The 11,858-nt window shown below is 35.7% G+C and overlaps 1 protein-coding gene and 1 long non-coding RNA gene across 2 annotated transcripts; both read left to right on the forward strand.

The window, feature by feature from the left end:
- The first annotated feature begins 6,586 nt into the window (after positions 1–6,586).
- On the forward strand, positions 6,587–9,276 carry LOC111387645 (putative late blight resistance protein homolog R1A-10). Its single transcript, XM_023012218.1, has 4 exons — positions 6,587–6,628; positions 6,727–6,771; positions 6,869–8,364; positions 9,078–9,276. The coding sequence occupies exons 1-4, from the start codon at positions 6,587–6,589 to the stop codon at positions 9,274–9,276; spliced, it is 1,782 nt and encodes a 593-aa protein (XP_022867986.1).
- A 162-nt stretch (positions 9,277–9,438) lies between these two features.
- Positions 9,439–11,526, forward strand: LOC111387646. The gene is made up of 3 exons (XR_002701438.1): positions 9,439–9,480; positions 9,924–9,980; positions 11,353–11,526. It is a non-coding gene; the product is annotated as an uncharacterized LOC111387646 (long non-coding RNA).
- Positions 11,527–11,858: the final 332 nt, after the last annotated feature.

The following is an 11,858-nucleotide window of genomic DNA, read 5'->3' on the forward strand; positions in this document are numbered from 1 at the left end:
TATGGAGCACCTCTTCTTCAGAGGCCTCTCTCATAGGGTTTTCGTCTTCGTGGCTGGAACTCATCTTATTTCCTTTCTCAAGGGTGATAAGAACTTGGATTATAACTTAACTTTTCTCTTTTTCAAGAACATGCCCTTTTCAGGGTAAGTCACTAGTTTTTCAGTGGTTTCTCAATGGAGAATACAAAACTTTGGATGGGAAGTTTCCCACAGACGACGCCAATCTGTTGACCTCACAAATTGGAGCCTCCACACGGCCAATCGATAGCTACTCTACGTATTCTTCCTTGGGCACAATCAACACATGGTCAGATGCACATGGCCAGGGCCAGTGGGGGTAGCGGCAGTCGCATACACTCCGACGGTCAAGTTAGCTCCAGATGATCGGAATAGTACCAAGGTTGTGCAAAGGGGTGGGGAGGAGAATATATATTTACTTGTTATGGAGAGCTAAGTTGTAAGAGTTTCATTACCTTTGCCTCTTGTCAAACTTTGGGTATTTATAGTTGAGGAAAATCGTTGGATGTGGGACATATGGATGCATCTGACGATGTGAGGCGTCTGCTCATAGGCGTCAATCAGCCGCATCTATAGAGTGGGCGGGTAATTATTTCTCCCGAGTTGAGTTGACATAAAGTTGATATGTTACATCAATTAGGCTCATGGAGACATCAAATTAATTAAACCTTGGGGGGCAGAAAGGATCTTGACACGGATCTCTTTCTGAAATTGGCGGCGAATCCTCTGATAGAGAACCTTGGAATGTACTGCGCCTCGGCTTCAGGGGCGAGAACGCTTCGATCGGTTCAGTAGATTGTCTGTACCTCACAATACGTTAGCTGATCGACAACATTGGTGGTGGCATCACTTCGGAACCACTTCGGGTGGGTGTTGAACACCTCGTATAATGAGGTGGTAGACTTTCCGAAGTGGTTCAGATAAGGGCGTAACAGGAGACATAATTGAATTGCATATGTCAAAAGAGATGCTTTCAGATGGCTTACAGAAGGTAATAAAAGAGATTGATTACATTTTGGTAGATGTGAAGAAGATGATGGACATGAACGACATAGAAGGTTCATCAAAGTTAAGTTCCAATAACAAGAGTACTGTAGTGGGTAAGCCTAAACTGACCAAACTGCAAAGATCAAATCAACTAATCTCTAAATTACATTTCTTTGTTAAAATCCATCACATTTGCACTTCATGACTACCAATTTACTGTTATTAGTTACATGTTATTTATGTAAAATCTTGCTTGAATTACTTTTATATATATCTCCATACTTGTCTATCTGCCTTGTTTATTCTTAAAGGTCGAGGTAATGAGAACAGAGATTTGTATGTCTAAAAAATCCATATGACATCAAAATGTAAATTAAAGGTTGGATGGTAAACTTGAATTTATCTATGGCAAAGAAGAAAGTTTAGATTGTCCATGTCATGTTCTAGGCAAGATGAAATTGAATTCCATTATCATTTTAAATCTTGAGAAAAAAGATAAATTAAGGAAGTTGAATGGCAATTAGAAGTTAGATACAAGTTAGTTAAAATGTTACGTAGAATTAGTTAAAATGTTACGTAGAAGAAATATTAATTTTCTCCGTCTTTTAAAAAGAATATGGCAAATAACTGAAGTGACCAATATTTTTTATGGTCATTCAATCAAAATATTTTCTCAATCTTTTCAATTTCAATTCTATTTCAAAAGAGGTGAAGAAGACTAATGAACAAAATGATGTACAAGATCTACAACCAAGGAACAGAGCCGGTCCTGTATCTTATGGGCCCTGAGGTGAACGATGAAAAGTAGGCCCCCCAGCGACAAAATTCAAAGGTGTATTATGTGACTCATTGCTAACTTAAAAAACTAACATTAAAACAACAACAAAATATATCATAGAAACGATTTATATTATAAACCATCAAACCAAAAATTTCAAACAATTAGTTAAATACTATTCGTCTTGCTGTTTTAGAGGCAAAAACATCAATCAAATCTGAATAACTTAACTGCTCAACCATTTCTTTTTGTATTGATAACGTAGTTAACCCGTTTAATCTTTCTTGCGACATAGTTGATCGGAGATAGGTCTTGATCAACTTTAATTTTGAAAAACTTCTTTCCGCAGATGCAACTGTAACCGGTATGGTTAACAAAATTTGGTAAGCAATATAAGCATTTGGAAAACAAACATCCAATGTCTTCAAATATTGTAGTATTTCAATTGCTATTGTTGCTTCACTTGGTATATAACACCTCAAGACTTGTAACTTCAAACATAAGTCATCTCGACTGATGTCCGAATGCCCATTATGTTGAAGATATTTCTCAAGATTCAAACAAGAGTTCAACAAACTTGAAAAAGTTGCACTCCTTAACCTCTTCAAACTACACAAAAATCCAAATGTGTCATCATATTGTTTGAATTATTCAAATCAGGTCCTCAAAGAAGATAGAGCTTGATCAATTATAAAAATAAAGTACTCAACTCTAAAAGATTTTTCTGCTGATTGCTTTACCTCATCACTACCGCTTTAATCAAATTGTTTTTTTCTTCGAATTATGCGTTTTTCTGTAAATACAGCTTCAATTCCTATTTCGCTTGCCTTTTTTGTCGTTCATCTTTGGCAATAGCAAATCCAATTTCTCTGTATTCTTCAAGAAATGAAACAAGTCATTGCAAGAGGTCGATAGCATGATCAATATCCATGGATTCCGTTTGAAGAAATTTACTCACAATATCGACAGCATGCAACAATATGTACCAGATTATCATGCAAACAAAAACTCAAAATTTTGAAGTTCATGTGTTGCTAATGACTCGGCTTCACTCTTCACTTTAGGATCTTCATTACTTTCTGCCAAATCAAGTAATGCATCTCTTATCTGTGCAATTTGCTCCATTATAGGCTTCACACTTTCAACATGACTTTCCCAACGTGTTCGTGACAATGGCTTCACTGTCAATCCTTGTACATTATCTTTGAAAATTTTTCATCGCTTGGTAGAAGAGGAAAACAATGTGTAGATGCGTTGTATTACTCCGAAGAAGGATACAACTTTGGAACAACAGTTCACCATATCACATAATACTAGATTTAGACTGTGAGCGCCACATGGAGTATAGAAAGCTCGGGGATTCATTTCATGGACTCTTCTTTGCACACCTTTGTGCTTCCCGCTCATGTTAGATCCGTTGTCATACCCTTGCCCTCTAATGTCATCAATACCGAGATCAATTCTTATCAAAGCCTTTTGAAGCTCAGTTGCAAGTCCAAGTCCTGTTGTGTCATCTACCTTCAAAAATTCTTACTAATGTTCTTGAACTGTAGGTAAGTTTCCTGAATTATCTACAAATCCTACAATTAAAGATATTTGCTCCTCCTGACTTGCATCTGGAGTACAATCAAGTATAACTGCGAAATATTTTGCATATTTAACTTTCTTGACAATTGAACTTCTCACCTGATTAGTCAACAACTGTATCAACTCATTTTGAATTTTTTTGCCAAGATACGTATATTGAATCTCTCTTGCTTTAGCTCGCCGAAGGTGCTCTTGCATTACTGGATCAAATTCACTAACCATTTCGACCATTTGTAAAAATAGGCCATTGTTCTCAACATGTAGCCTCTCATCATCTCATCGAAATGGCAATGTATTTTTCGCAAGTCTTTTAACAATATCGATTATCCTTGTTAATACATGTCTCCAATGTTCTCTTTCAGCATCAATCAACAATTCAACGCTTTTATCAATTGTAGTTTTTGATCGAAACCTATTTTCCAATTCAATCCAACTAGTCATGCAACGTAAATGCTCCTCATTTCCTTCAATGACTTTTAATAGATCGATGCAAATTATGCCAATCTTTGAATCCATCATTACCTAGTTGGCCAAATTTTGTCACATTTATTGGTATTTTAAACAACTTGCAACAAAAGCAGAAGATCCTGTCCATTGACACTAAATATACTAGCCATCTTCTATCAACTGTTTTCCCATTTGGTAGCAATCGCTTATATTGTGAAGAATCGAAATGTCTATTTGTATAGTCTTTCGGAAACGAGATGTCATCAACTCTTTTTGGACCTCTTTCAACTAAGTAATCCCTTGTTCTTTGATCAATAATTTTCCAATTCCCGGGATCATCCAAATTTGGAGAAAAGCAACCCTCTTCTTCCTTATCATCTTCTTCATTATTAGAGGCGGGCTTCATCACTTCTTCTTCCTTATCATCTAATTCGTTAACATCGGTAGGTTGACTCACTTCTTCATCCTTATCATCTACTTCATTAATGTGGGCAGGTTGAATCTCTACTTCATCCTCATTCAACGCATTCACATTGTCACTTTTGAAGTACTTCTTAATATCCTCTACTTGACTTTGAATTAATGCAATTTCATTTCATTTTCTTTTCCTCTTTTGAGCACCAGACTCGTATTTAGGAGGCATAGTAATGTCCAATGATGAGCCTAAAAAACAATTACAAAATAACTCAATCATCTCACAATTATAGTTTCCAATATAGTTACTATGTGTGCCTGTGCAATTGTTCATCCTACAATAAGCAATCATATAAGCTGACCAGACTGCAATTATGTAAGCCGACAAGGCTTCAAACATTTCCAATCTCTTCAATAATAACTTAGGGTAAGCCATTGCTTACCTGATAAGTGAGATTTTGACAAAAATTGTGGAATTACACCATTGAGAATGATCCCGTTTTCTAAACTGGTGGTAAGCTAATCTCAAATTTTGGATTGTGTCAACAATGCTCTAGCATAACAAGAAGAAACATGTATAAAAATAACAAGTATATGATGGATTAAAATGAAAGAAATAACAAGTATATGATAAATTATAAAACTTCAATTTAGTTAAAACATGGATGTTTCTAGATCAGAGAACCACAAGCTTAACTAGATTAGAAAAGGAAAAAAGTCCTTCAATTTCTGTGTTCATTTTAATTTTTCTTCGTGGACCAGATTGATCTTAATAATTTTCTTTGTAACATACTTGTTGATTGAAGTAAGATTAAGCAATAAACAAGAGACTTTCACTTCACCTTGAGAAATGATTAAGCAATAAACAAGAGACTTTCACTTCACCTTAAGAAAAACATACATGTCAGGCCAAAATTAGTTTGACAACTATATACGTTCTTTCTTTTTCCATTAGATATTTTCTATTTCAAGATAGCTAAGTATTTTTTATATCTGTGTTCATTACATGAGTTTTTGATATGCCACTGGTGTGGTTCACATATGCCAGGTGGGCAAAAAGGTTCTGAACAAGCTAAAGGGGCAAAAATGGAAGTTCAAGTCATGGAGTCACTAAAGAAAGAAGAGTCCATGCAGCCAGAGATGGAGTCCGTGTAGCCAAGATTTGATTGAGATATATTTGTAATTAGGTTGATTTGTTTTAGCAAATTGTGAGTTGGTTAGGAGTAACTTTGCTGAATAAGTGTGGCATTAGCTCACCAAAAATAAAGAGGGGGCAGAGTTTAGTCAATCATCCAGAAATTTGAGGAAACTAAAAGAGATACCAAGCCTCTTAAATGCCTGGTAACATGTATCACTTTCCATTTCTTATTTGTAATTTCCTCTTCAGTACAAGTGCTATTATCAAATATAGTATTGTTTACAATTCCACAATTTGCTGGGTTTCTACCCAAAAACCAATTCATTCTTCAATTCTGTAATTCGTGTTCTATCGGTTGCCTGATATCTACTAGTGATGAAATAATTGATCCTAGTCAGTAATGACAACTGATCACTAAATATTGCCTTTTGAAGCTGAATACATTTCTTTCTCTATCACTTAAGTTTAAAGCATTTTCCAAGATTCCAAGTTGGACATGTGTGACTGATATCTATGCATCAATATATTGAAGATTTATCAAATCATTACGGGTACCTAGGGTTTTTTCTTGGAGCTGTAAATCGTAATGCTGAATCCTTCACATAATGGTCTGAAAATCAGAATAATATTTGATATTTCAATCTCTGAACTTAAACTTAAATCTTGTAACTTGAAAGCTGTACGAGTACCTATTCAGGTAGAACTGTAGAAGCGACTAAGCGAGTCAAGTGTGAAGCGGAGCGGAGTAACAGCATCAATTCTACATTCACCCAAAAATCATTCACCGGTTCATAGTTGCAATTAATCAATCAATCATAATATTGGAAAAAGAAAAAGCAAATTATCTTTTATATATACCAGTTTACGCCTGTTCACACACGCTTTAAGATAAAATGAAAGATGAAAAGTACCTTCTTTAAGTTTCAGTATAGCTTTGTAGAGGGGCATCTGGTTCTTCTTTTTCAAATACTATAAAAAAAAATCAGTAAATCATAAATTTTTTCCAAAAATAAAAATTGTAAAATCTCACAGCTTTGTAGCAAGTACGTGTGCCAGTGTAGCAGAGGAAAGGGGATTTTTGTGGTCCTGTGGAGTGCGGAAGGCGAACCTGCAGGCTACGGCCTCCGGTCTTGTAGAGTGCGGAGCAGGCGACTGAGGCGAGCAGCGAAGCCGGTAGCAGAAGCAGAAGCCAGAAGAAGGGCCAAGGCAGATTCGTGATGGACTCACCGGACTGTGTCACTGTGGAGAGGGGAGTGCCGGTGACCTGACGTCTCACAGTGGAGTGACAATCGTGAAAGTCGGAGACGACACACACACTCGATGCATTTGATATGAATTTTTAGATTTGGGAATTTAGGTAAATGGATTGGATTTGGATAAATGGATTGTTGGGTTGGGATTGGTTTAGTTATTGGATTGGGAATTTCATTTGGGCCGGCTGAACTAAAAAAAAAAAGGGCCAAAATGAGGCCCCCTAAGATCTTGGGCCTGAGGCACAGGCCTCATTCGCCTCGGCTCAGGACTGGGCCTGCCTCTACAAAGCGGAGAAGACACGAGCCAATTGGGAGTATGTTGCAGAAAATGTAAAATCTGCAGTAACTGGAAATTATGATGATTTCATGGAGATACTGTCTTGGAGTTACAACCACTTGCCTCATCGTCTTAGAGCATGCTTCCTTTATATGGGAATTTTCCCTGAAAATTATGCGATCCATGTCTCCCATCTTATCAGGCTATGGGTTGCTGAGGGAATTTTAAAGCCAAATACGCATAAAAGTTTGGAAGAAGTGGCAAAGGAGTATTTGGAAGAACTTATTGATAGAAGTCTAATTATGGTTCGGGGCCAGATTTACACTGGGGAAATCAAAACCTGCAGCATCCATGACACCATGAGAGAACTTTGCATGAGGAAAGCTCAGGAGGAGAAGTTTCTTTATGTCGCCAATCACGAATTTGATATTTCTTCGGAAGTTGTGAAAAATCAGCTTCCCCTAAGCATTCATCGAAAAATGTGGTATGACAGATCAGACATACATGACTCAACTATCCGTTCAATTCTATACTTCACAGATAATATTCTATTGCCAAATTTTCTATATTTTCAGCTGCCCAGGGTGTTGGAAGCAGGCAATATACATTTCTCTCAGTTTCCAATTGAAATAGTAGAACTTGTTAATTTAAGGTTTATTGCTCTGTCCTACACTGGGATATTCAAGATTCCTGCCTCAATATATAAATTTTGCAATCTTCAGACCTTGATTGTTTATCGAAAGTCTGAGGGTGACAATAAAATATTGTTACCGGAGGAACTCTTGAAGATGCCAAGGTTAAGGCATCTCTTGTTCGATGAAGCTCTCTTGCATTTTTCTCATGGTCCACAAAATGCGAACCTACAAACACTTTCTGGTGCAATAGATTTCAGATTCACTCAGGAGGCCCTTCAAATAATTCCAAACCTGAAGAAATTGGGAATTTCTTACTATTGTGGAAGTCAAATTGAGTTGTCATTCTATTGTCTTGAGAATATTGTCTATCTGCAACAACTTGAAAGTTTTAAGTGCAATTTTCGAACACATGTTCCTCTGCCTCATAATATGTCACTTGCTGGTTCTCTTCCCAACCTTGAAGTTCTCAAACTAAAAGGCGTTATCTTTGAAAGCACTTCATGGAAAACAAAAGAAGGGGAATTTTCTCTACTAAAATTCCTGCTTGTTGAAAGGAATACTTTGAAATTCTGGGAAGCCAAGGCAGCGCATTTCCCAAGCCTTCAGCGCCTATGTCTTAGGTATTGCCGGAGGTTAAAGTACATCCCTCCTGGAATTGGTGAAATTCCAACTCTTCAGCTACTCATCTTGTATGAATGTTCATCATCTGTTGTGACTTCGGCAACTTCAATCCGAGTGAAACAACAAGACTTGGAGAACGATGACCTTGAGGTTCATGCCTATTCATTTTTAATGGATATAAAGCCTCCCATAGCATCTTCAACCGTAAGGTAAAACTTACCCTTGGGCATAAAGCACTTCCTCGCATGCATGCCAATATAGATGCTCATTAAAGGTCACATAGGTGAAAAATTTTCATAAATGAGTGATAGCAAAAGTTGAACTCTGATAATTCGTCTACTCCTATACTATGATAAAATTCCAATACTTCGATTACTCCAATACTTTGTTAACCTAGTTTAATAAAATAAATAAACAGGGGCTAGACATATACAATTAAATATAAATTTTGGACCTCTTCATTTTTTTTCTTGTTTTGACTTAAAGAATCTTTATTGCATGGTTACAGCTTGATTTGACTAAAAGAAAATTAAAAATAAAAATAAAAATTAGGTAATATATAGCCTAATTTCTTACAGTAGATCACCCCTAGATTTAGTCCCCTTCAAACAATTTTAACTTTTAGGTAATTTGATTAGCATGGTATCAAGTAAAGCAAAATATTAGGTTCTGATTATGTGAATTTACATTTGGGAATTAGTTTAATCAACTTTATCAAGTCTTTTTCTCCTTGACATAGGGATGTCAACGAGTCGAGCCGGAACCTAAAATTTTTGGCTCGAGCTTGGCTCGGTTAAAATGGTCGAGTTTTTTTACGAGCCCGAGCCCGAGCCCGAGCCCGAGCCTAGCTTTTGCTCGGCCAAAAAATTTTGGCTCGGGCTTTTACGGGCAGGCTCGGTATTTTTTTTTATTATAAAGGCAGCAAGCAGGGGTTCAGTTGCGGAGAAAAAGAGGACTCAGAAATTGATGTTTCATGTGAGCAAGGGTATTCCGGGTTGGATTCAATTGGAATAGCTAAGAAAGAGGAGACTTGCTTTGAAATGGAAAACAGAGAGTGGGAAACAGGGGATCTTGAAATTGAGGCCTCTTTTGATAAAAATATTTTGGATTGGGAAGCTTGAGAAAGGTGTGTGTTGCTAATTATTTACATTTTTTTTAAAGCTCGCGGGCCAGCTAGGGCTCGATCCGTGTCCCCAAAATGGGGCTCGGTTGCTCCGAGCCATGAGCCGGGCCGCGGGCTATCTGAGCCTTCGAGCCTTTTTGACACCCCTACCTTGACATGCTTTTTTTGCAGATGTATCTCCATTCCTATCGGACAAATTACGGTAAGTTTTGGCAGTCGTTAATTTAAACATATATAGCATTCATCGATTGCTCCAGAAAAGACAAAACTTTTGGTTTGCTGCTGATTATGTTATTCTTCATTTTTGAAATTAGCTATTGCAGAGACTGTGCATAGATTTCTTTGCCTGACGTATGTGCTCAAAATCGGAAAATTTCAACTGCTGTCAATAAACATTTAATGAAATTTTAAGTGGAACACTAAACTTTAATTTGTTTCAATTGAGTCCTAAATTTCAATTTAGTGTTCGTATCTTTCTTAATTACAATATAAAATTTCAAACAATTAAGATTTTATTTTTCTTGAAAAATTTATATTGGTTGAACGGGTGGGCTCAATCATAGAAGGCACTTCATTGTTTCTTTCTTTTTTTTTTCTTTTTCTTTTTTCTCTTAGCAAACTTACAATAATTTATGTCTCTGTCAGGACATATTTAGATCTTGAAGGACAACTTGAAGAAAAGACTGAGATGCCTTTAAAACGGTAAGCGAATCGAGTCCTTTGTGTTGAACTCTTGGCTTTCCCTTTTATAATGGTTCCAATCAAGGGGTTTCTCCTCCTGTTATAAAGCCTTTTTTCTTTTTGTCTTTAATGATAATAATTTTCTAAGTTTTAGTTTACTTTAAAATGTAATTCCGAATCTAACTTGGGACGCCACGTGTAAATGGGTAGTTATATTTTCTCCCTTTGTTTAGAAACTTAAAGCAGTATAATGCACAAAATCGGAAAATTTCAATTGCTGTCAATTAACTTTTATTGAAATTTTAAGTGGAACACTAAACTTTTATTTGTTTCAATTGAGTGCTAAATTTCAATTTAGTGTTCGTATCTTTCTTAATTTCAATATAAAATTTCAAACAATTAAGATTTTATTTTTCTTGAAAAATTTATATTGGTTGAAAGGGTGGGCTCGATCATAGAAGGCACTTCATTGTTTCTTTCTTTTGTTTTCTCTTAGCAAACTTACAATAATTTATATGCCTCTGTCAAGAGTTATTTAGATCGCCATAGAAAACTTGAAGAAAAAACTCGGATGCCTACAGAAGGGTAAGCTAATCGAGTGCTTTGTGTTGAACTCTAGGCTTTGCCTTTTATAATGGTTCCAATCGAGGGTCTTCTCCTTCTGTTATAAAGCCTTTTTTCTTTTTGTATTTAATGATGATAATTTTCCAAGTTTTAGTTTACTTTAAAATGTAATTCTAAATCTAACTTGGGACGCCACGTGTAAATGGGTAGTTATATTTTCTTCCTTTGTTTAGAAACTTAAAGCAGTATAATACACAATATTGGTCGAAGTTTGGTGTTAACAAATAGAAGAAAAGTGTCAAAGATGATGGTTGACTTTTGAATTATTTAAATACCATTTACTATTAAAAATTAATAAATTTATATGAATTAATTAGATGTACAATTTTTTTGATAAAAGTTGAACATGGTTAGGATGTAATTAACAAAGGTCATGAATATGTGGATTAAACATTTATTATTTACCAAAATGAAATTGTCCTGCATCATCATTCAATTTAATAATTTTGAATTTTATTCATCTCTATATTTTATTTTCAAGTATAAAGAAAATTCTGTAAGATCGTAGATCGAGCAAGCACAACACAGTATCGGCCCTCACAGGCTAGGTTTTGGGTAGAAAGTTATTCAGATTTTACAAAAGTGATAATGTGATTTATCAAATTCCTATATGATCTAGAATTCAAGTTATCATATTTGTCTTAATTTATGGAACTATTTATGAATTGTAAATTGTCTGTGTATGAATATACATTTATGAACTTTAAGCAGTTATATATATTTTGATGTATTGGCTGATACTAACAACTATTCAAACTTCCCATCATAGATTTTGGAGAAAGCTTATAATATGAAGCCGAAGGAATTAGGCTTTGTGGTGAAGTGGAACCGACGCAAGCAGATAAGGGCAACTTCTCAATTTCAGGCAAATTCCTTCATTTATAGGCTTTCGTTTTGGAAATTTATGTTTTGGTTATATCTCAATTAAATAAATATAGATTTGAATTCCATTTGTTAGAGGATAATCCTGAAGATTAGGACTTTCTATCTTAGTCATTATCTCGATTTTTTTCATTTAATTGTTTTTTATTATTATTTAATTTTTTCAAAATTTTCTAGGATTTTAACTATATAAAGCATCATAAGCCTTTTGAGGCGGCATACTTAGGATATTTGTAGTTTCGATTTCCTTGATACATAGCTATTAAGGAGCTTCTTCCTATGGTTCTCATGCTCTTATGAGCTTCTTTCCGGAGTTCTTCTTCTTGGAGTTATTGTATATCCTTTATCCAGACTGTAGGAGCCCCCGGGGCGAGGGCTGCCTCTCCCTCTGGT

The sequence above is a fragment of the Olea europaea genome, unplaced genomic scaffold (genome assembly GCF_002742605.1).
Source record: "Olea europaea var. sylvestris unplaced genomic scaffold, O_europaea_v1 scaffold4146, whole genome shotgun sequence".
In the NCBI taxonomy this organism is placed as follows: domain Eukaryota; kingdom Viridiplantae; phylum Streptophyta; class Magnoliopsida; order Lamiales; family Oleaceae; genus Olea; species Olea europaea.